Genomic DNA, 26,855 nt, shown 5'->3' with positions numbered 1-26,855 from the left:
ATGTGTTCATTTTGTAATGGGTTGTTAATTACAGCACGTTACTTCCGTGATTACAGTAACTTGAGATATTATAAATGCGACTTTCAGAGGATTCAAATTAAGCAAAAATGAACACGATTCGTCAATGAACAGGATTGTTTACGTTATTTTTCTAAAACTTCCATGATTTTTTTATATATACTAGCGTATTGTGTCACCATAAAGTAAAACCTTTATTGACATTTATTTATGGAATTTTTTGACCGACATTTAAGAATAGAATTGAGAATCTATTCAGGTTGGGTTTGTCTTGCCTGCGACGAAAGCTTAACTTAGGCGTGCTGTTTCCGACGTTTCCGATGAAAACAATTGTTAAAGTTTGTGTAACGGATACATTGGGTCAGTTGTATTTTATTTGCGCATAATTTTTGTGCATTATAAGAATAAAAAGGAGTCACTATTTTTTTTAACAAACTAACGTTGATTTATTAATCAATGTGCTAAATCTAAATAAAACTTTCAAGTCTTAAAGTTGTAAAGTTACAACTAGTTTTCAGATTTGACATTGTGTGGTTGCAATTGGCATCTTTTTGGGAGATCTGAACAGCTATACATGTACATATTTATGATTTTGAAATTATTTTTATCATGGTACTACATATAAGCTCCATGCTCTTATGTTGATAGTCACTTTCTATGTTGTATATGTTTTATGCGTCAGTAAAATACAATAACTAATATTTAGAAATTCATGAGTATTTGTAGATTTTTTAAAAGAAATTATTCATCTTAAGTATGCCCGATATACCTTCAAAATGTCAAAATATTTCCCATAAGACGTCTTTCCGTAAAATATCATTCAGTTCACTATCAACATCAAATATTGTTAAAATTTCAATTTCTGTGTGAAATTTGACAAAATAATGTATATAAGACTGAAATAAATTAAATGATAATATCCTCTGTAAATAGAAAAACAATAATGCACACTCAATGAGACAACCGCAATACGAAAAAACAAACAACACACAAGACATCTAGAAGGCAACATACATTCATACAAATCATTCTTTCGAAAATTTAACGGCCGCCATCACAAGTTGGCTGGCCGTTATTGAATGTCAGTTTCACAGATGACGACAAATATGTTCCAATTGTCGTAAACACAATCCTGTCCTTTTTTCCTCGAATGTGACCTACCAAATTAGACTTATCACCGGGTTTGTACTTACATGAGCAACACGGGTGCCATTAATAGAGCAGGGTCTGCTTACCCTTCCGGAGCACCTGAGATCACACCCGGTTTTGGTGAGGTACGTGTTGCTCAGTCCTTAATTTCTATGTTGTGTTTTGTACACTGTTGTTTGTCTTTCCGTCGTTTTTCGTTTTTTTGCCATAGAATTGTCAGTTTGTTGTCAACTTATGAGTTTGATTATGCCTTTGGTATTTCTAGCCTCTCTTAAACAGCAAATAAAAAACAAATGTCCATACAATATGTCAAGCCCCAAATCATCCGGAGTCTACAAAATTTGTGAATAAATTAAACAGAAGCAATTAAACAATTGCCCTCTACGCCAGATTTGTCTAATAAAAAAACAATGGTATTTGACATAAGAAATCCATTAATGAGGTTCCTGATTTAGGACGGCCACTGGAATTAGGAGGAGGGATAAAACTAGGTTCTTTTAGTATCAACTTTCGACCAGTGAACTAACAAAACGTTCAAGATAAATCAGTATAGGAAAAACAATCTACTCCTAACGATATCAAAGATGACAAAAACACAAATTATTATTGCTTATTGATTTGACGGACTCAATGCATGTAAACCAATTGAAATATTAATCAAATCAATAAACAATGTATTACATATTTTAAAAAGAATGCTAGCAGAACGCAAATCTCAGAGTAGTTACCCTCCATGCCGTCCTACACTCTGATATAGGTTGCCGTACTTCATAGAATATTTAATATACAGGAAAATCTTATGCTAGATTAATTGCTTTGTGACACACTTTCATTCTTTTCTATGGAAATTAAACATGCCTGTACAGCGACGTAGTATTTTTTTTTCAAGGTCACCTCGTAAAAAATAATTTTCCTGCAGGAAACCATGCCCACACCGATTATACATGTAAAACTGACAGGATGTTTGATTTTCAAAAATATATATATGACAACGGATGTTTAAAAATATCATTTAATGTCTATATAATAAAGTCCCTGTAATGATTTTTGAAAATGGTACAAAGCAATGATAGAGGATGCGAAGTAAATGCCAATCGAACTGCAAACAAACAACATAGGAAAACAAGGAATTCAAAATTTTGTTGTGAACCGGAACCGCATTAATTCATTTGATTAAGACCTTCCAATATTGTTAAGACCACAAAAAAGCAGTAAAACAGATTGTTCCTTTCAAATCTGATTAATTTATAAATATGTTTTTATATAAATTTTTTTTTTACATATTGTATATATATATACCGTATATCGGGTTTTTTTTCGTGTTGGCTTTACACGCGAAAAAATCACCATATTGAATTGTTAAAGATGTACATGTAAACAACATAAACTTGTTTGACTGATAGAGAATCGATAACAAATAAATACGAGTGCTTCAAACCAAAATACACGTACGGTTTGAGTTATGACAACACTCAATTGATCGTCGCTAATTACCGTAACGTTTTTTTGGACATGTCACTGATTGCTGTGTTGTCACAATGGGATGACATGTATGATTAGTTAATTTAATTATTATGAAAACAGAGATCTCAATTAATGATGCACACTTTTGTGATCTGCCGAAACACAAAAGACTGATTTTTAAGATATTGTAATTTCACCTTTAGGGTGAAATGAGTTTGCATATCAATTTCGTGTAAACTCGACAATTAACAGTATAATATGTGAAACGTTTAGACAGCGATAAATCAAGGAATATTCAGGGAAATTTACGCGGGGTCAAATTTTCGCGTTTCTTTAGATGCCGCGAACAAAGCGAAAATTTAACACACGCGAAAAAAACCCGATATACGGGGGTATATATAAGTCTAAAGATTTGCACAACGGTACTAATATAAGTTGGTAATATACGTAGATGATGTTTTAAAATCGTGTTGACATATATTTCGGCTTAACAAATAGCCTTCGTCAGTGTCAGTAATTTTAACAATACTAATTGTATGTGTAAAAATAGCTCAATGATACAGGTAAGTTTTGGTCTATTGATTTAATCCCAAATCTTGAACATCATAATATAAAACAAAACTCGATACTAAATAGACGTGACTGTGAATATGTACATCCCAAAATGAGTGTAAAATAAAACTGCTAGTATTTCTTATTAATGGCGTTTGGATGATGTACATTTAGTTCCTTTATCCAAAAGCTTTCACGAACTTGTCGCTGGGCATCACTCCAGTGAATGTTCTGTTCAATCACTAGGATTTTCATGCGGTTAAAGTCATCAAGTTTATGACCCGACTGTCTGAAATGCTGACTAACTGGGAGTCATCATATTTATGACCCGACTGTCTGAAATGCTGACTATCTTAGAGATATCACTGCTATGGCCATTGAGGCGTTTGTGGAAAGGCTGCTTTGACTCACCAACATATTGGAGGCCACAAACCGAACATTCTAGAATGTAAATAACATTCATACTTTTGCAGGTTACATTGCAAAATATCCTATAGTTATTTTCGATTGCCTTATTGTGAAAAGTTGATGAGTGATGCATATGTAGGCAGCATTTGCAGCGTTTTTCATCACTCGAACGACATTCTCCAGAAGTAATCCTATGATCAGACACGTCAGCCCGCACCAGCAGGTTCTGCAGACTATTGGGTTGCATAAAAGCTATCATGGGGGGGGGGGGGGGGGGGGGGGGGGGGGGGCTCGGGAAAAATCTTGGATAATTTGGAATTCTTTTCAACTGTTTTCCAAAACTCACGAATGACATCGAAGCTGTTTTTGAGAGATGGGTGGTAAGTAAGAACGCATGGAGTTCTTTCATTTTTCTTTTTATCTTTGTATTCTCACAGTTTTACTCCTTGGAATAGTTTCCGCTTTCTGAAAACTTTTTTGAATAGTTCGGTGTTTATAGCCCCTTCTCTTCAAGCGGGTTTCGAGTTGACTCAGTCGTTTTTTAGTTGTTTCTGTGTTGGAACATATTCGCTTGCCTGACTGTACGGGATGCTCTTAGTACAACGAGCAGGATGGCAACTTTTAGGGGACATGTATTGGTGAGTATCAGTAGGCTTAGAATATAGGTCTGTGGATATAATGCCATCTGTAAGGGAGCTGAAAGTATCGAGGAAGGTGATTTTGGATTTAGATCTCTCATGAGTAAATTTGATACTTTGATGTATGTTGTTGGCATGAGTGATGAATGTATCTAAATCCTCGTCACTTTTATTCCATTTCATATCCACATTATCTATAAATCGAAACCAGGAAAGCGGTTTTTCGATTGAAGATTCAAGGAGTTGTTTTTCTAATTTGCCCATAAATATGTTGGCATATGATGGAGCCATTTTTGTACTTATAGCAGTTCCATTAACTTGTAGATAATGATCTCCATCAAAGGTGAAGTTGTTGTTCTTTAGTACCAGCGTGAGCATTTTGACCAGGCATTCAGTAGGTGGATATTTTACTGGTCGGGAATCCCAAACTTTACATGCATCAATGCCATCTGCATGTGGAATATTCGTGTAGAGGGAGGTGACGTTCATAGAGACAAGTGTCGTGTCGGAGGGAAGTGGATTTAAGGCCTGCATTTTTCTAAGATAATCGGTTGTGTCTTTGATGTGAGATGGTAAGTCTTCAACATGTTGACGAAGTCAACGAATTCCGAGATTTTTTCCGTCGGATGACCGTTCGCTGAATCAATAGGTCTTCCTGCGTTATTGGCCTTATGAATTTTTGGTAAAAGATCAAATCTGCCCGGTTTTGAATTTTCTGGTTTCAAATATTCAAGAGTGTTTTCATCGATGAAACCATCGTCGTGCATTTCTACCAAACTATCAGGTATTTCTCTGCTAAAATATGTTGTAGGATCAGAGTCTAGTTTTTGGTAGAACCTTGCATCGCCAAGTTGTCGTTCAGCCTCTTGAATATAGGCAGATTTATCCATGACAACCACTGTACTGCCTTTGTCTGCAGGTTTAATGACGACATTGTCGTTGGATCGTAAGTTAGGCTGTGCAGTTCGTTCTTCATGGGTAAGATTGTCAAAAGGTTTATTGTTTTTTCCTGGTATTTCTAATCATGTCCGACTTAAAATTGTCAATAAATGACTCCAAGGTGGCATTTTTGCTCGGTTTAGGGATCCAAGTACTTTTTTTTGATAATTTATAATTGTTCTCGTCTTCTGAATTTTCTGAGTCACTATCCGAGCTTCTGTTGTTATTTTCCTTCGACGCGAAATATAATAATGTGGAGACTTTTGGCAAAATTGTCAAGGTTTTCCGACAATTTAGTTTCATTGATAGGGTCAGGTAGAGGACAGAAATTATGGCATCTCAAGAGAAGAGATGTTTCAGCTTCCGTCAACTGGTGTTTGGAAAGATTGACCACAATATTGGAGGGTGAGTTAGTCTCTTGTGGCCTACGTTTGAAGCGTCGTACTCTTTTCTTCTTTTCCACAGATGGTAAAGAAGGATTCATGTATTCAATGCCATCCCTGCGGAATTGTCTTTTCTGCCTTTCACTAAAATTTTGGGATTGTATGGTAGCTTTGATCTAAGGCGAGCATTGATAGCATCACAGTTGTCCGATGTTAGATCTTCTTTGCAGCTATTCAAAAGAGTGTTGAACACGCCAGTAAGAGTTTTTAGATGTTCTTCGCAGTGTTGTTTATATATATATATATACACTCTTGTTGACATTTTTTCATAAATTATGTCAGCAGTTGACCTAAACATTAACAAATCAAACCTAAATATTGGAATATAATTACTTGAATACTTGAGGAGAGTTATGACTTAAAGATAAAACATATCAATACTAAATGGACTTAAAGATAAAACATATCAATACTAAATAAACTTAAAGATAACACATATCAATACTAAATAGACTTAAAGATAAAACACGTCAATACTACATAGACTTAAAGATAAAACATATCAATACTAAATAGACTTAAAGACAAAACATATCAATACTAAATAGACTTAAAGATAAAACATATCAATACTAAATAGAATGTCTCAGAATAGAAATAAAAATGTTTCACTAGAACACATAAAATATGGTATGGCAAATAAAGAATACATGGATTTGCTGTCACGTGGTGAAAAAAATCAAGGTTGTTAAAAGAGAGGCGGAAGATGCCAAAGGAATATTCAAACTATTGGATGGGGAAGATACCAATGGAATATTCAAACTATTGGGTGGGGAAGATACCAATGGAATATTCAAACTATTGGTTGGGGAAGATACCAATGGAATATTCAAATTATTGGGTGGGGAAGATACCAATGGAATATTCAAACTATTGGATGGGGAAGATACCAATGGAATATTTAAACTAGTTAGGTTTGGTTTTTTTTATTGTACGTTTTGGCCGTAATTATAATACTGTAGGTCGGGTGGAAATACAAACCAACAGTTATTGTGTTGACCTCAGGTAATTGACTCCATTCCTGAAAAATAAATTCCCCATAGGTCTATATTCAGCAGATATCATTCACCCTCGTTCATCCATTATATCTCAGTCATTTGTTTATGTAATTACTAGTTCTTCTTCATTGGTTTCAAAATCTTGTCATAAACTTTAAAAATAAAAGAAAGCACCTTGACAACAAATAAACAAAGAGCAAAGCCTTAATGCTGAAAAAAATTTAATAAGAAACAAATAATAGGAATAAAAAAAAGTCGACGAAAGACAGACAGCAAAATGATCAAATTAAAGGAAAGACGAACAACACACAAAACAGTACACGAAAGTAAACTAAAGATTGAACGACATTAACCTTACCAAAATATATGAATAGTAATAAAGTTATATAAAAAGCGATTGAATTGAGAGAAGACATTCATTTACAGGAACCTATGGGGATTCTTTTAGGACGGAAAGAGAAATACTAAAACTTAGTATTCGTCTTGGAACAAACACGGACTTCGTTGTAAGACAGGGATTATATTAAGACTTAAGGGATGCATGTTGATGAATACAAGAGGGCATGGTAAAATAAATCGGGTTATGCATGAAAGTCGTCATCTTGTTTCACGCTGAGGTTTTTATCTCAATTTTTGGTTACGACATAAGCTTTCTATGTAACCAAGATTTTTCTTAACATACAAATGTAATTGATCAATCTGAAGGTATTCCAATTGCCAACAAAATCCTAGCATTTTGAACTTGATATTATATAAGTTCTTACGGAAATGTTATACCCAAAGTTCTGGATAAACTTGATAAATTTCGCTTACCTTGATCGTTACATTTCATTATTTCCTTGTTTTTGGTTTTATGTTTCCCAGTTTTTTTTCTAATATGCACGTGTTTTTGTGACATCTTAGGTAACTTTTACAAATTGTGACTTGGATGGAGAGTTGTCTCATTGGCAGTCATACCACATCTTCTTATATCTATTCAATGAAGATTATTTATTCATTACTTAGAATTTGTAAAAAAAAATTTTCTTGTATTTTGGAGGTTAATAATTATTCCTAATTTGAAAAAAAATTAGAATAATTTTTTGTATTCCTTGTATTGAACTTTTGACTATTAAGATTTGGAATTTTACGTGATAGTGTATTAACATACTGTTCATGTGTTTGCTGTATGGTATCTTTAATCTTCTATTCATATAGACTCTGATATAAAAGTGTACGAAGTCACGATTTCTATATAAACATATGTACGATTTAGAGTTTGTTTTCAGTGACTGCGAGTATTTTTTTACTACGATTTTAAGTAGTAATGTTTTACTTATATTGGTAATATTTCTATATCGATATTATAGAATAAGAGCTTTTTCTGAATTGGTTTTATTGTACATTCGTATGTTTACATTTTGCTATACCTCTATAAGAGAGTAAACGGAGGGAGGGTTTAACAAGACGGATGTTCGTGTGTTTGTCCAAAACCAGTAATCTTCTTAGTGGTTGTCCTTAATTAAATCTTATTTTTTTTATTTTTTATCGGATTTGGTGTTGATAGGAGAGTTTTTGAAAGTCTCTGTTAAGTTCATCCATATCTTGTGAAAGTGAAACAAATGGATATAAGAGTCACAAGAACAAAACAATTAAGTTTTTCAATTGAAACATTATAACGGAAATTGTACAATATATTTCGTTGAAATTATTATAATAGTATTATTTGAATTAAAAACTTCCCGTTTCGAAAAGGAAACAACAATTATTAATTGTTGGTGATTTGACTTGATGCATTTTATATAATATTACTGTATAGTTCCTGTGTGATCAAATATTGTACCAAGACATATTCTATCGGCAGAATTAGAGGTCTAAATATGGAAATAGCATGGATTCAATTTGTTTCTTTTTTCCAAGGTTGGTTTTATAGATTCTTGTATATCTAAAAGACAACACATTTTACTTATTTCTTTCTTTTTTTTTTTATTTTGATCAATTATTGTAGAAAAAGTTAAATTAGATGTTGTGTTAGGGTATGATAGTTTGTTACGCATTTTCAGCATTTATATGAAAATATATCACCCAAGTAAAACATACAGTTTTTTAACAAGCCATTGAAAATAAAATTGAAAACTAAATACATGACCATGATACTATATTTTATTTCAGAATGTCTTTTGAAACAATAGTATATAGAAAATAGTTATAATTCAATCTTTAATATTTTTATCCTCCGGTGACGGAGAAAAAGAGAGAAAAAAAAACCCTACAATTATAGTTTGGTAAATAATTGAGGAACCACGTGCAAAGATATTGATCATTCATTTCAGTTTTCTGAATATACACATTCAGTTCGTGGCAAATGTCATCTTCTTTCTTGCTGCTGATCCCTGTTAAAAATTGAAATCATGTTGACGGTCATTACGTCAATAACAACAAATTCCAAGATTAAGTTTTAAAAGTCTTACTTAAATTAATTTGACAAAGAAGAGTGTACAGCTGGGACGATATTTTTTACCTTCAAATTTTAGAATAGCAAAGTTTCATGATTGTAATGTCAGGTAGTAAGAATTCTGTTTTATATTTTCCTCTTTCATTTTTGGTTTCATCCCATAATCTCGTTTTTTTTAAGGACACATATCTCATTTCATATACCTGTTAAAATGGGTAACAGTTAAATTAAATTACTGCAGAAAATTTTCAATTTGAAGATATATGGTATAAACAGTTATACGAGTTTTACGAGAAACAAGTAAAGAATTCTTCCAATGGCAAAACGAGACCTGAAATAACGAGAAATTGTGTAATTAGATAAATTGATCCGTAATTTTAATGTCTGAAGACTGTTCGTTAAAACCTGCAAAAAGTTCAGAGATGATTCCATAACCTATTATAAATATGATTTTTTTTTTAAATTCGAGCCGGCTGAATATTTTATTGGTGATATTCTCTTTTTTTCAATCTGATTAAAATCAGCAGTTTGTTTGGCTATTAATTTTATAACTACGTACAAATGTATTATATCACGAGAGAAAAGACGTAGAACAGAGTAATCGGAGCCAAATAAACAGCTAATATACATTATATATTGGTTATTTCCAACACTCCTACAATTTCAGTATCCAAGTCATCATATTGGATTTTTCAGCCGCCATTCCATTATTAAAAAGTCATTACATCTGTTTGGAACAACATGTGGTTTTCCATCTTAACATTTATATAGAAAAACAAAATCATATTTCTACAAGTATACTTCTATCGTTTTACATTATAGAAAGATGTTTGGTTTAAATGGGTATTCATATATATATATATAAGATTCATTTAGTAAAAAATGCATTATATATTGTAGGTATTTCATGCCTGTTATTCCTACCTAACCAAACATTTGACTACATTGACGCGCTAGATTACTGCGCTTCCAAAAACAATAGTGTTTTGTCAAACTTATCAGATGCCATGCTAGCAAGAAATAGGTGCATGCTAACCAATTGTGACGTATGGTATAAGAGAAAACAGACAGATCCAGATTTAGGTTCGGAAAGTAAGTATTAAAAACAAAGATATTCTATAATGTTGTAAATTATAGCTACTTCCAACTATCAACGAGAAAATAATTTAATGTAGAAACTGATATTTGCGTTAACTATTGGTCAATTCAGTTCCACGATAAAATTTTAATATTATCCATTTCTAAGGAAATTTGATTTGTTTTCATTTGTATTTTGTTCTTTGTAGAATTATAAAGGTATATGAAAAGTTTAAATGGAAACGGATTTTTCAAAATAACAAAAAAGTTCTTAATGCTGACATGAAGCATTTGAACAATAACAATTTATATGCATGTACGTACTCTTTTTATAGAGCCTGATGGAATGTGTTATGTATACGGTAGCTATTGGAAACCCTGCAGGGAAAAGTTGTGGTTCTTTTGTAATGGTGAGAATTTACAATTTTAATGAAAGGTTAAAGCAATAGAATTATACACATTTTTGTGTTGAGACTATGAAGCATTAACCCTCTACTGTTTTATTATACCGAACAAATGCTGGCATTCAATTTGGCCTCTGGAAAAAGACAATTAGAAAAAAAATCATCAAGTATTACTTATGTTATTAACAAATAATGAAAAAAATATTCGTCCGGTGAATAATCCTGTAATAAATATTCATCGGCGGTGAATAATAGGGTTATCATCCTAAATTTTACGGTGATGTTGTAAACCGAGCCCGGAAATTTAGATACGATCCGGGTAAACTTATCAATCTTTTAAATAAACTTATTCTAAAAGGTTACCTATTCAACAATCTTTGAATATTGTTTTTATTGGTGTAAATATTGATTTTGTTATCATTGAATTAAAACCATATTAAATATTACACATATGTACTTTCACGGTATCTGCACAATCTGTCGATACTTGTAGTTTGGCATTGCACAAGTTCATGTTTTTCTCCGACTATTAATGACGTGTTTATTTTTTTTATTAGTAGTTATTGGCTTTGAACTAGCTGTCAGTAACTGCGAGTACTCTCAGATCTGTACTTAGTGTCTTTTGGTTTTTGGGATGTATAAGTACCCATCCACGCCCACTTTATGTTTTTGTTAGATGTATTTCTATTTGTATCCATCTGATGAGTTAAGCCTTTTCAACTGATTTTTATAGTTTGTTCTTATGTTGTACTGTTACACAACTGTCCAGGTTAGGGAAGGGTTGAGCGCTCACAAACATGTTTAACCCCGCCACATTCTTTATGTTTCTGTCCAAAGTCAGGAGCCTGTAGTTCAGTGATTGTCGTTGGTTCATGTCTGTCATATTTGTTTTTCGTAAACTGTTTTGTTATACATTAGGCCGTTATTTTTGTCAATGAATTATTTCATATTTTTCATGTCGGGGCCTTTTATAGCCGACCATACGGTATGGGTTTTTCTCATTGTTGAAGGCCGTACGGTTGCCTATAATTGCTTACATCCACTTCATTTGAATTTTGGTGGATAGTTGTCTCATTGGCAAACCACATCTCCTTATTTTTATATTATTCACCGGACGGTACAATTTGACCGACCCTGCCTATTTGGACAAAAATCCGAATGAATTCGCACCACGTGATCTTTCATTAGCCAATAGATTTATTCAATTATACAGTGAGGAATAATAAAGACTATTAATTTCTATCGTTATTATTACATAAAAGAAATATCTATAGTTATTATTGGGACGTCATAATACAATATTGTATAAATTACTCATATCTTAATGTACCGATGTACAGTTATGTCATATGTACAGATATATATACACAGACAAAATGGGAACTAACACGTTCGAAGTCTCATAAATTCTAAGCAAGAGCTTCGATAGGGGACAGTAGCATCTTCTGTTAAGCATGAAGGATTCGCCGGTACTCTAAAGTCACTTCCAGCGGCATCCTTGCTATCCATCACAAAGCAGTCATGTATTGTTCCTATCGAAATATTAAAAACCAGTATTTTATGCTGAAATAGAACCTACCGGTAATTGACTTAGTTTCTAGTGATCATAAATCAACAAATTGGCTATACGTATGCCAACACTTTAAAATATTCGAGTTTATATACAAAAGGGACTATTTTAAAAGCAAAATGTACAGTTTAATTCTATTCGAAAATTATTTAATTCACTGGTAGTGTTAAACTTTGGCTAATATTAGTGAACAATATGGAACGCCCAATTTGATAATAACATTGAAGTAAAAATTGTATGTCTTCAGTTGTTGAGATATTTATTCAAATTTCTGATATATTGTATTTCTATGCAAAATAGAAGTAACGTTTTGGTTGAACCAGATCTTTCTTTTCTATCACAGAGAAGTAACAGAGAATAAAAACACTTGAACTAAAATGAACATTATCTCTTAGTTGACCCTAGTGAAAGATATGATCAGCGCAGCATTTATTTTAATATAAATATATGAAATTGACTTATTCATTTGTTGTATTACTCAGAATTAAAACTTGATTCTATCAATCAAGTTTTCGTTCATTTAGAACCAAATAAAATTTTCATGAAGAGGGCTTCAGATATTGCACGTTATATTCCTGCCGAATGTACTCACAATTAAACCAGAGTTTCACAGGAGAAAATAAAACTTTTTTTCAATAAGGCTAAATGAAGACCTGTATACGTGTATGATCTATGCCTCTTTGTATGCATATAAACTTTTAAAAATAAATTCTTGGTAGATTTAATTGACCTGTTAAAAAGAGAAGACACACCCAAAACAATACAAATTGGAATATAGAACATGGCTATGAATTGAGAAATAGTTAGAACTTTTATATATTGTTTCTTCAATAATTCGATCTGGTTGGCGAGCTGTTTTTTTTTAAACAGGAGGACCAATAGTTTTCGATATGCTGCGTTGGTTACTTATGTGACAAAATTGCCACCTTTTATACCATCGGATCAGCATGTTATTCGGAATCCCGGTCTTTTTCTTCCGAAATCTGTCTATTTTCATGACGTTTCAGGTATATAAAATGAAGCTGTCTGTCATATCTTTATTTGTTTTTCGTTTGTTGTTTCTAAAATAAACCAGAACGTTGGTTCTGTTCACATTTGTCATGATTGGGGTTCTTATAGCTTACTATACTATATGGGTTTTGCTTTTTGTTGAAGCCCTGTTGTTCTTTGGTCTGTAAGGATATTTTTCTTATTCGCTATTATACCATATCTCCTTATTTTGATATTCATAGAAGAAAGTTGAAAAATTGACCGAATAAAAGCAATAATTGCATGTTTTTTACGTTCACCGAAATGTGTAATTTTGCTGCATTAAATTCCATACATTTTTCTCACCATTGTTTGATCCAATTTGATGCAGTTGTTTCAGAGGAGAAACATGAACATATACTGAATTATGAAAATTGCTCAAACCGATTAGTTGATAAATTAGCCAAAATATGACAAAATTATATACAAACTAATTTGTAGACTATTTTAATGAAAAATAATTAGTAATAATTATATTTCATGCTTCTAAGAGTAAACATTTGATAACGCATGCACACAATAAAGATTACTTCTTAACTGCAAGACATTTTGTACTTTCGTACGTTTGGACTCACATTTCACGTTTTCTATTTATTTGCCACTTTAGATGGAGAGAATCCTGGATCAGTTCAATGTTCAAGACCGACAGGGATCCTTGCATGTTCACATCCGGCAGGCAAACTCATTGACAGGGGTATACCATACCCACTTATAAAATATTCAGATGACCACACACGTAAAAACACAAACGGAAAGTCAACGAAGCAGGAAATTGGTAAGATCAACTTGATTGGTAAGGCTAAACAAGTATTAGCTTTTCCAAAAAGCTATTTGTCTCTTTACAGTATTATATAAGTGTTTACTACATGATTGTATTTATATAGCACATACATGAGTATTGAACATTTGCACACAAGTTGATGTTTTTTTTTTTATGAGTGAAAGGCTGTGTGTAACTTATTTGAATTGATAACAAAATATGATATAGAGAAAGGAAGTATTGTGGAATATGTAAATGTTCTGAAGTGGAGTTCTGATAAAAAAAAATAAGGTTATGCGTATAATATCCCATATATCCTTTTTACACTCAGTCTATTTGATTTAACAAAGATGAATATTAATGGTGTTTAATGTCTACTGAAGAATAGATGTATATCAGGATGATAATATGTTAATATGATACTAAAACAATCCTATTTTGTACTCTTATGGTAACTTATATTGGAATTTTATTTATAAATGGTATGAAAAATAAAGCATGTCATTGATTTGTTTTCAAACGGTATTGTTTTATTACCAAGAATTTGTTTCATATTAAACATGCTACTAAAACAAATTTTCAATCAATACATAATGCTATCATATTTAACACACAAAAAAAATACAATACAAAAACATTTTGTAATGCGAGACAGTATTGAAGCAATAATTTAAAAATTTATTTGAGAGCAAATTGGAAGCATTAATATTTTGGATAAAAAGGTTTTTAATGGTCAAACTGCTAGCTTTAACACGACGGCTGCCACATGTCGAGTAGAATCTGCTTACCCTTCCGGAGCACCTGAGATCACCTCCGGTTTTTTGGGTGGGGTTCGTGTTGCTCAGTCTTTAGATTTCTATGTTGTGTTCTGTGTACTGCTGCTTGTCTTTTGGTCGTTTTTCGTTTCTATTTATATGGTATTGTCAGTTTGTTTACGACTTATGAGTTTGAATACCCCTTTGGTATCTTTAGCCTCTCTTTTCTAAGCATAGGTTTCGAATTCCAATATACAATTCTTCGAGATCGATCGATCGAGAGAGAGAGAGAGAGACCTGAATAAACAACAGTTTTTGCTTGTACATGAAGAATTTTTTTTTCATTCCAATCTTATTTAATTTTAATCATAAGCCTGAAGTGATTTGTAAGGGTCTCAAAAGGTTTTTTTGGCAATTGAGAGTAGCTTCGTATTTTGTTGAGCATCTGATATTTTACAAAATATAGAGAAGGAAAATGTAACTATCTATTTATGGGTTTTATATGTGCGGTTTTCATGTTTAGTATCATAGATTGTAGTAACCAGTCGAAGACTGTAAGAAGAATTGATAAGTTCGGGTCAAGCATATGAACATCGGGTTGTTGATGATAACATTGATAAGTCTGGGTTAGATTTTTTATGGCAAGGTCTAATACGTATGACATCATAAAGACGTTACATGGAAATCGACTAGATCAAATCAGGATGAAACATGCGCAAAGAGGCCTACTTTTATTGCTCTCCCTTAAGTCATGTTGTTGTTCCTGTTATTCTCGTACAGCCGTGTCTGTTACATAACATTTTAATCATTTGACATAAGCTTTTAACATACATTTTATGACATATGTGTCAATCATCTCAATGTAAGACAGATCTTACTTGATTCCATTTACTCAATTGTTGATGATAATGTTGACATACATATTGACTTATTACTTTTTGGAAACAGATTTTTGGATGACAGATTATTTTCTTATGATATAAATATTGCTATTTTCAAATCTGTTCAGAAATATATCAGTGACACTCACCGTTTTGTTTGACATTTTTTAATTTTTGTTTTATTTAGTGCTTATTTTTTCATTTCATTTCTTTCCTTCTTCATTTATTTCACTTAAGTAAGCTTACTGTCTCTTCCAAACCTTATATATTTATTTCTTATGACTTATAAAGGATATTTACATGTCTCAAGGTACTTGAATACATAATGAGTAATTGCCTACAAACTTAAATATACTATACATTTAGTAATTAACACTGTAAATATGTAGTTGTTTGTCTGTGCTCATAAGTAGCATGCATTTTCTGCTATATTAAATTATTTTAACTACAGTTGTAAATACTTGATTTATAACTTGTACATGTAGTATGGAGACTCAGAGAGCTTTTATAGGCTTGCCTGTTGCGCAATCCTTTTCATATCTTAATGAATATAATATATTTAAAATCAAAATCATCTCAAGGCAATGTGTCACTGGATTTTCATGTGTCGTGACCATTGTATTGACCTTGAACTTCGACCTTATGATCAACTTCATTTAACGTGATATTTAAAATTCAATATTTCCCATTCATTAACAAAGGTTGAGGGTATCCCAACATCATTTAAACTGGAGACATGTTTTGACACAATTCATATTGACATATTACATTTCATTTTATATCAATTGGTAACGTCCATATTCATTTTCTTTTCAGTAAGAGGTGCATACATAATGTATATATTTTTTTCATTTTTTGACAAAACGTAACTTTGATGCTATGCTGTTCCGTAATGTATTAATTATTCCTTTGCATAACTTTTAGATTTTAACTTCTACGAATGGATGATTATAGCAGGCGCTGTTATTCTAGCTATCTTGGTAACTTTGGTCGTTGTTGGTGCCATTTTGAAATGCCGCAAACCAAAGCAAACTCCAAAAGACAAGTTGCTTACCACTTCAGAAGACACTGGTAAATTATGATTTAAAGTGAATTAGAAAAACTTGTCTCGTCCTTTTCTAATATTTATCTTCTGTGATGAAAAAACTTAAGGAAGGAGATATTGAGTAAATTTCAGTGTACTTGTAAACAAACAAAATAATGCAGCAAACATTTATACCACTTTACGATCCGCAGCGATGGACAACTAAATGTATTAGGTAAACAGAAAGTAAAAATTCATCGCATGGTAAAGCACACTCACGTGTAGCTTGAATCAAAATTTCAGAATGCATTGAATTGTAGTTTCTAATAAAAATACGACACACATTGTATAGGATGGCCAGAAAGACTGACTTATACATAGATAGATGGACAAACTTAACCAGTATACCCCATCCTTTGAAGAAGTTCAATAAGATGTATGTGTGTTTATGTCTGCTTATAATAAACAAAACTCTGTGTAGCAAAAAAGCGTGAGGGAAGAATACCATTACGTTTCACTCAATTTCTACTACATAATTTAGACTAAGAAACAACGAACAGATTACCAGATGCTGATCAAGTTTTTAAATAACTGAAAAATATCTTATCAGTGGTATCAATTAGTGGCCGATTAGCTTAAGTTTGTAATTGTAACTTTCACAGAAAAAAAATAAGCAAATTTAACCTATGATACATTAACTAGTCTTTACACTCAGATCTAACAACAGTTACTACAACATGTTACACCACAGTACATGTTCATATTTTTCCTTCACTGGTTCAACGTAATACTGTCGTTATGAGTGTTCCTTATTCTAATTCAAAAATGTGATAACCCACGATACATTTTATGAGTCTTTAATTTTGAAACATAATAAAAAAATAAGATATTTGAAGATTGATGCATCATGCTACACGATTTTACTCACGCCAGTTGTCATTTGCGGAGAAGGAAATGCTTACCGCTCTGGAGCAACTACATTCACGCCAGAATATAATGGGGTTCATGTTTTGTTTAATGTGAAGTGGATGTGGAATGTTATTTGTCTATTCATCATTTTTCATTTGAGTGTGGTGTTTGCTGACGTTCTTCGTGTTTTTATCCTCTCCGATGTGCTACTTAATTCATTTAATATCACACGCTGTTACGTTTGCAGCAACATTACATCGGCGCCTGTATATTTCCTATCATGATTTCCTTAATATGTTGCTCCTTACAATGAAGTTATTGAACAATGTGTTCCAAACGGTAATGTTAAATCACGCTTCGAAAGTTTAACGGACGCCATCATGATTTGGTTGACCATTATTGAATATGTTTCTCACATATGACCACGTGTAGGCTTTTATTGTCGTCGCCTCAATCCCGTCGTGCTTTCTTCGATTGTGACATCATCGAATATGACTTATCACAGAATGCGCCTTATCACATAATATTTTCTTTTCATTGAGCAACACAACGAGTGCCATTAATGAAGTTGGGTCTACTTACCATTCAGGAACACCTGACGTCATCATTGGTTTTTGGTTGAGTTTGTATATTTAATTTTCTGTGTAGATTTTTTTTACACTTTTCGTATTCTTTTACTTTTGGGCTTAGTATTGCAATTTTTTTTTTTTCGACTTACGATTTTTGATAACCTCCTTGTATCTGTTGCCTCTGTTTTGTAGGTCTAGGAAAATACGTAACTGACAGCAAATGGTGAGTTTCTTTCTTAACAAAAAATAACTAAAGGCTTTCATTGTATTAATCATATAACTTCTTTTTATTTTTGATGTCTTAATTCAATTTTGGATTAAGTTACTGATAGATAATAGGTCAATACGCAATTTTTACAACCAGATACACAATTTTCGTAGTATTTATTTCTATTTCAAACTTAAATATGCAGTCACCTTAGTGTCTTAGTGTTAAAGTATTTGTATGTATGCATGGGCTTTGAATTTTGTAATATTAACATAGACTTTCTGTCACCAATACCAAATTCTTTAATAACAACCAACATTTATATATGACTAACGACATTAACTGACGTATAACTGGAAAAATATGTTTATACATCTGGTATTGACAGGAAAGAACAATATGATGTACTTTTACAAATTGTGACTTGGATGGAGAGTTGTCTTATTGGCACTCATACCACATCTTCTTATATCTAATAGTTTTCTTCTTTTATTTGTTTTAGGTACGAAGGCACTCATGAATTTATCAATGAACCACCGCATATTTACGACAAATCTATCACTGAACCACCGCATATTTACGACAAATCTATCATTGAGCCACCGCATATTTACGACAAAGCAGAAATAACAGTCTATGATTATGCAATTTAAGCTCATCTGCTCATTAATTGATGAGTGTTCTTACACAAATATGACAATAACTGTTCATATATGTATTATAATAGTTTGACGTTATGTATATAGTAGTTGTCGTTTGTTGATGTGGTTCATAAGTGTTTCTCGTTTCTCGTTTTTTATATAGATTAGACCGTTGGTTTTCCCGTTTGAATGGTTTTACACTAGTAATTTTTTGGGGCCCTTTATAGCTTACTGTTCGGTGTGAGCCAAGGCTCCGTGTTGAAGACCGTACTGTGACCTATAATGGTTTACTTTATTAAATTTGACTTGGATGGAGAGTTGTCTCATTGGCACTCATACCACATCTTCTTATATCTATATATGAAGTTGCATCAAAACGTAGTAAGAACGAGTAGAAAAGGATAGTTCCGTAAACTTTCTATTTAAGTAACATTAAAATTCAATGTTACGAAAAAAAAACAAAAAAAAAAAACAAAAAAAATCCCAAGAATTCGAATATGGAAAAATATTTTATTTGTTTTTTAACAGTGTAATTAACGCACGCTACGCTCGTCCATTAGGAAAGGTTTTGGTAAGTTTCAGGATGAATATTTGTTTTTATATTTGAATTCTTGGATTAGTTATTTATAAGTAACTAAAGCTGTACATTTATCAGAAGTCCTTATAATTGTAAAATTGTAAGTCGTTTAGTTTAAATGTTCTGTAAAGTAGTAATTTTCAGATTTTTATACTTTATTGTTCATATATTTATTACAATTATATTTTACAAATTATAAACCTGTTTTTTTACTTTGAGACCACTTTGCATACTCTCCCAACCCTTATTAATAACTAACTCGTGACAATACAAGTTCATTATCATTACATTAGCAAATCATTATTTGTATTTTATCACGAATTTATAGTAAATAACTTATAATTTCACAATAAAATGATTTTAACACTAAAAGATAACCTAATTCTATATTTTGCGACAAATGAGCTTAGCTAACTAGTATGAAAGTATACTCATTTGCTTCAAGTTATTATCACATGACTGTGTGCAACAATATTCCTCTATTCGCAAATTGGCAACTTCCTGAAAATATGCCAATGTACTTTATATTTCTTAAGAGACCAAATGAGTTTAACAACTATAGGTGACCGTACGGCCTTCAACAATGAGCAACACCTATGCCGCATAGGTAGCTATAAAAGGCCCCGAAATGACAAATGTAAAACAATTTAAACGAGAAAACAAACGGCTTGATTTAAGTACAAAAAAAAAACGAAAAAAAATATGATTTATAGCAACAAATGGTAACCATTGACTTGGGACATGCACACACAGAATGTGACGGGTAAAAAATGTTTGCTGGCGCCAAAACCCTCCCCTAACCTGGGACACTTGTGTAACAGTATGCCATAAGAACAAACTATAAAAACCAGTGGAAAAAGGCTTAACTCATCAAATCGATACAAAGCACATACAGTACAGATCTGAGAGTACTCGCAGTTACTAAAAGCTAATAAAAAATCATTTGTCTAAAACTAAAATATCAATCAATACATACCCAACATCCAATGGACTTAGTGTAAAGACGTCATTAACAGTCAGAGAAGAACATGACCTTGTGCAATGCCAAAATATACGCATCGGCTGATTATATAACCATGAATATACGTATGGGTACAACAATAATATTTGTTTGGTTTAAATTTACTGATAATCAATATTTTTATCGATTAAAACAATATTTAAAGATCTAACTACAATTGAATTTTAACCTTTTAGAATATCTAAATTTATGGGCTCGGTAAACAACATCACCGTAAAAATTAGGATGTGCTATTCCGTTTGTAATAAGTCTTCTACAGGTACAGCCAAACTTCTAAATTGAATCGTGGTAAGGAAATCCTTGCCTCAATAATTTACCAGTAATACATAAATTATTTTCATTGAAACCCAAAACGTCACTACAGACACGGGCATAGCGATCGAGTTGTGATAAAAACACCGTAAGATGGTGCCAACGGAACTTCACCGTCGATAAAAGGAAAATTAGCAATAGGGAACGAAAAATCATCCCTTTTGTCGGAAAGTTTTGAGTAGAGTTTCCCGTGTAAACCTGAAGTATATAAATCTAGAAAGGGACGGTTATTACCGTTTATTTTGATTTATTTGAAGTAAGTTCCTTTTGGGTAAGTTTCAGCAGCATATTAAGAAAACTATTGATTATTCAACGAACAAATGTCATCAAGATAACGGTAAGTGTTGATGAATCTATCAATTAAATGCAATTTAGACGGGTCTTTACTTAGTTTGGCCATAAACTGAGATCCATATCAGTAAAAGAACAAGTCTGCTTTATAGGGGCGCAATTGGTGCTCATAGAAAAACATACTACCTGTCGAAACGTAAATAAATTTTGTAAAGGAGAACATATACAGCTTCTATCATCTCCCCATACCTCCAGTAAATATATCCAGCATATTTACTTTTCTCATTAGAAAATAAGGCTTGATATGAGTTGCAGCAAATTAATTTGCAATCAGCTTTTTCAAACGACTATTTAATTAAATAAGAAAACGTTTGCTTGATAAGATTGTGTGGAATTGTAGTGTGGAGAGTTGAAAAGTCAAAACTGTCAACCGAAACAAAAGGACCATCATAAGCACGTAATTTATCTTAAACATCCAAAGAATTTTGAACAATATCGAAGAATTGGCTCCTGGGGTCTAACAGTCCACCAGCAGAGGTATCGACCCAATGTCAGTAATAATATAAACGGTACCAACTTTATTGCACCAGATGAGCATTTCGACAATTAATTTTTTTCAGTAATGCTCTCAGATTTAGTATCTCTAAAAGAATAATGTTATGTATTAAGCAATCTTAGTTGTTGATTTGCAGTATAATGTGGATATTAAGTACATAGTTGATTTTGACAATTCTGGAACTAAATCTTTTTTATGCAGTGATATATTCATGTAGAAGTAAATTAAAAATAAAATATTATGATAAGAAATTTTCTTTGAATTTGTTTCCACATAACATGATTAAAATACCACTTTATCAGAATGTTTCCTGTTGGTTGTAAGGCTGATATCATGACCCTGGGAAGATAACACATCTTATATAAAAACAAATATGATATCATATAACCAGTATTGATAGTGTATCTCTGTTGAGATGTATAATCATTATCAATTTACTATTTCAAGAAACACGTTTCTTGCACTCAAAATCAGTATTCAGCTTTTTATACGACCGCAAAAAAATTTTTGTGGTCGTATATTGGTATGACGTTGGCGTCGTCGTCGTCGTCGTCTGGCGTCGTCCGGCGTCGTCCGAAGACACATTGGTTTTCGCACTCTAACTTTAGTTTAAGTGAATGGATCTCTATGAAATTTTACCACAAGGTTCAATACCACAAAAGGAAGGTTGGGATTGATTTTAGGGGTTATGGTACCAACAGTAAAGGAATAAGGGGCCAAAAAGGGGCCAAAAATAAGCATTTTTGTAACTTCCAGACATAACTTGTGTGTTAGTGTATGGATCTCTCTGACATACATTGTACCACAAGGTTTCATATCACAAAAGGAATGCTGGGATTGATTTTGGGGGTAATTGCTTCAAAATTTTAGGAATTAGGGGCCAAAAAAGGGGCAAAAAACAAGCATTTTTCTAGTTTCATAACAATAACTTGTGTGTAAGTGTATGGATCTTTCTGAAATTGTACTACAAGGTTCCATATCACAAAGGGAAAGCTGGAATTGAGTTTGGGTGTAATTGCCGAAACGTTTAGGAATTGGGGGCCAAAAAGGGGCCAAAAATAAGCAATTTACTAGTTTCCAGACAATAACTTGTGTTCAAGTGTATGGATCTCTCTGAAATTGTACTGCAAGGTACCATACCACAAAGGGAAGGCTGGGATTGATGATGGGGGTAATTGCCTCAATATTTTAGGAATTAGGGGCCAAAAAGGGGCAAAAAACAAGCATTTTTCTAGTTTCAGGACACTAACTTGTGTGTAAGTGTATGTATCTTTCTGAAATTGTACTTCAAGGTTCCATATCACAAAGGGAAAGCTGGGTTTGAGTTTGGGGGTAATTGCCCTAAACGTTTAGGAATTTGGGGCCAAAAAGGGGCCAAAAAACACATTTTTCTAGTTTCCAGACAATAACTTGTGTTCAAGAGTATGGATCTCTCTGAAATTGTACTGCAAGGTACCATTCCACAAAGGGAAGGCTGGGATTGAGTTTGGGGGTGATGAATCATAAGGGGGTTCAAAAAATTTGGGGGGAGGGATTTTTTTTTTTTTTCCTTTTTTTTTTCTTTTAAAATTTTCCATTTTAAGTTGGTTATTTCTGATTTATATTTAAAAGCAAATGATAATGATATGGTAGGAGATACACACCAAACAGGATGTGTAAATTATTATATAATAAGTATTGTGCAATAGCAAGAAATTTTCAATTGCGCAGTATTGCACAATAGCAAGAAATCTTCAATTGCACAGTATTGCGCAATAGCAAGAAATCTTCAATTGCACAGTATTGCGCAATAGCAAGAAATATCCAATAGCACAATATTGCGCAATAGCAAGAAATTGTCAATTGTACAGTATTGCGCAATAGCAAGACATATTTAATTGCACAGTATTGTGCAAAAGAAGATACTTCATATAAATTGCTTATTTCTTGACCAATTTCAATGGGGTTTTATTCTTGAATTCTTGGGTTTCTTTAATATGCTGAATCTAACCGTGTATTTAGTTTTTGGATTTTGGGCCCCGTTTTTCAATTGGTCCACATTGAGGTCCAAAGGGTCCAAAATTAAACTTTGTTTGATTTCATCAAAAATTGAATTATTGGGGTTCTTTGATATGCCGAATCTAACCATGTATTTAGATTCTTAATATTTGGTTCCGTTTTCAAATTGGTCTACATTAAGGTCCAAAGGGTCCAAAATTAAACTTAGTTTGATTTTAACAAAAATTGAATTCTTAGGGTTCTTTGATATGCTGAATCTAAACATGTATTTAGATTTTTGATTATGGGCCCAGTTTTCAAGTTGGTCCAAATCGGGGTCCAAAATTAAACTTTGATTGATTTCAACAAAAATTGAATATATGGGGTTCTTTGATATGCTGAATCTAACCATGTATTTATATTTTTGATTTTTGGGCCGCGTTATCAACTTTGTCCACATTGAGGTCAAAAGGGTCAAAAATTAAACTTTGTTTGATTTCATCAAAAATTGAATTATTGGGGTTCTTTGATATGCCGAATCTAACCATGTATTTAGATTTTGGATATTGGACCATAATAGGTGAATGTCCAATTTAAAATTTTTAAGTTCTTAGACCACATTCATTCTGTGTCAGAAACCTATGCTGTGTCAAATATTTAATCACAATCCAAATGCAAAGCTGTATCAAGCTTGAATGTTGTGTCCATACTTGCCCCAACTGTTCAGGGTTCGACCTCTGCGGTCGTATCAAGCTGCGCCCTGCGGAGTATTTTATTTACCCTTTAATTTTATTTCTTCTTGTGTCTCTATTACATAACATAGTGGGACGTTAAGCAACCAACAATCAATCAATCATTTTTGGTTATCTTTTATTATGACAAAACTTTTTACATTTCATTCGTGACCTTTTAAACTCAATTATACTTTTGCCAAACAAATGAGCAATTTTCACCTGCTATACAAAACATTAACTTTCAATACAATAATATATAAAATGTGACTTGAACGTTGATTTAGCTGTAGCTTATACCTTTAATACATAAGTACATTATAAATATTTGTTTTTAATTTAAGTCCCTCCTTTTTCATCGAATTGAGATAATATTTCTTTTATTCGATCCATACATTTATTTATTCAGTTTATTTAACAATGTTATAGAAAAACATTTATATGCAACACATACGGACAAAAAGACTTCAAAAGATATCTTTGTCTGTACAAGACTCATAAGTTGCGCCCTTATCAACTTAGAATTCTATAAACAGAAAATTTACAAAAATGACCATATCACAAAGTGCTGGGCTGCTGATACATGTACTCATTGGTACGAAATGTCCCCCAAGGAATGGCATAGACCCAGTTGATGATAAACTCATCCAATATACCGTGGTTATTATTTGATTATCTCAGATGGTTCCATTAAAACAAAATACATTTGTGGTTTGGCGATATCTGGCAAAAGCTTATATTCAAAATATAGATTCAACGAAATATATTTATATATTGCTAGATGTATTCAATATATAGATAGATGAATAGTTACCTCAGATAATATGGAAACCTTTCAGATACATGGATATATATAAATGCACCGTGGGATACACGGGTGATTGTAGATTAAATTTAGAATGCACCGTGGGATACACAGGTATAAATATCCAAAAACCTAAAATGTCATAGTTTCACCAGTATATTAGATATTAAAATTCAGATTATATGCAGCGCATTCTGCCATATAGACAGAGGAAAACAGAGACATAAAGGGACGGTTCGCTGCAATGCTGTGAGCCAGGTACCTTTAAAAGTGTATGATAACAACTGATGAAAGACATATTCACATACATGGGTAAATCAGTAACAATTATCTATAACAAAGCCAAACTATCAATCATTGTATCAAAACTATAATTTAACAGGATGGAAAAGTCAAACCACCGTCACTCCTCAAAATAAAATGTTCAAAAGCTCCTTGCAAAATTTTTAAAAACAAATCTTTTCCGAGTGGCGACAAGTGAACCCCATCAGGTTTAAAAAAATATTTGCCCACAGCGAATCACAAAGTCTGCTACAGAATGTTTTATCCTATATCGGCAAAGACCTATGACATTTCGGTCATCACAGTTACGCCATTTTAAACGGGTCAAAATTTGAGACCATACTAACTTCATGTTTGGGAACTCGTGCGTAACCCGCCGAATCACATTCTTTATTTCATTTCTCAAATAAACCAATTTTACTATTTCCAAGGTCATTACTAGTTACATGAAGTATTATAAAATGCGGTGGATCCTCAAAATTTCTCATTATTCTTAGTTGACCTTTAACCTGATCAACACCATGTCACTCTTATCCTCACTACAAACCAGTAAAAGTCTGAAATGGCCTATATAGATATAGGAAGATGTGGTATGAGTGCCAATGTGACAACTCTCCATCCAAGTTACAATTTATAAAAGTAAACCATTATAGGTCAAGGTACGGCCTTCAACACGGAGCATTGGCTCACACCGATCTGTACTCGAATGTACTGATTCTTACTCGACCAGTCTGAATTGGTCTGAATTTTATTCGATATTACTCGATCCCAATCTTAACCATACTCGACTACTGATTTGTACTTGACCCTTATCTTTGCCATTGAAAAAAATCTGAACTATTACTCTACCAGTCTGAAACAGTCTTAACCCATTTTCGACCTGTACTCGACCTATACTCGACAAGTTCTCGACCTATTTTTTCAGTCTGAACCATACTCGACCAAATGTCTGAACCAAACTTGACCAAAGTCTGAACAATACTTGACCAGTCTTAACCATATACTTGTCCAAATAACCTTTACTTTTTAATTTTAACTCTTTATATAACTATCATTTAAATTGACATGACAACAGCCACAATAAAGTAAAGATATATTTACAGATTTTTACATCCTTACATGATTATCAGATTTATTAAATCGAGATAGTCAAATTATCTAATCTTAAAGTCTAAATCTTGGTAATCTTAAATAAAACTACATAAGTTTCATGGTAACATACAATAGTTATATAACTATCTTTTTAACTGACGTAACAACAGCCAACAAAATCACTGAAATTGTTTAACCTTATATCAGAAATAAATCTATTTTTATTATAATTTGGCATATTTATATATATATCTAAAAGGGATAAAGAAATTATTTAAAATTGTTCTTCTGATCAGAGGTAAATTATAAAGTAATACCTCCTACTAGGTGCACATTCATTA

General features: G+C 32.5%; 1 protein-coding gene across 2 annotated transcripts; it reads left to right on the top strand.

Moving 5' to 3' along the window:
- The first annotated feature begins 359 nt into the window (after nucleotides 1-359).
- LOC127728260 (uncharacterized) lies at nucleotides 360-21,878 on the top strand. 2 transcript variants are annotated; one of them, XR_007994062.1, is made up of 7 exons: nucleotides 360-378; nucleotides 9,944-10,135; nucleotides 10,456-10,530; nucleotides 13,731-13,898; nucleotides 16,444-16,590; nucleotides 18,214-18,244; nucleotides 18,732-21,878. XR_007994062.1 is itself a non-coding variant. In XM_052235545.1 (7 exons), the coding sequence occupies exons 1-7, from the start codon at nucleotides 8,469-8,471 to the stop codon at nucleotides 18,880-18,882; spliced, it is 804 nt and encodes a 267-aa protein (XP_052091505.1). In that variant the 5' UTR covers nucleotides 8,363-8,468; the 3' UTR covers nucleotides 18,883-21,878. The 2 variants fall into 2 exon arrangements, 1 of the variants encoding a protein (XP_052091505.1); XM_052235545.1 differs by lacking the exon at nucleotides 360-378 and adding an exon at nucleotides 8,363-8,508.
- The last annotated feature ends 4,977 nt before the right edge of the window (nucleotides 21,879-26,855 follow it).

Source organism: Mytilus californianus, unplaced genomic scaffold, assembly GCF_021869535.1.
Source record: "Mytilus californianus isolate M0D057914Y unplaced genomic scaffold, xbMytCali1.0.p SCAF_2, whole genome shotgun sequence".
NCBI classification, from domain to species: Eukaryota; Metazoa; Mollusca; class Bivalvia; order Mytilida; family Mytilidae; genus Mytilus; species Mytilus californianus.
This window is presented reverse-complemented; position numbering and strand designations above follow the sequence as displayed.

Excerpts from the sequence above, each read along its gene's own strand:
- LOC127728260 (XM_052235545.1), top strand. The coding sequence starts at position 8,469 with ATGGAAATAGCATGGATTCAATTTGTTTCTTTTTTCCAAG. Across the intron at positions 13,899-16,443 it reads GTCAACGAAGCAGGAAATTG|ATTTTAACTTCTACGAATGG; the intron begins GTAAGATCAACT and ends CATAACTTTTAG. Across the intron at positions 16,591-18,213 it reads TACCACTTCAGAAGACACTG|GTCTAGGAAAATACGTAACT; the intron begins GTAAATTATGAT and ends TCTGTTTTGTAG.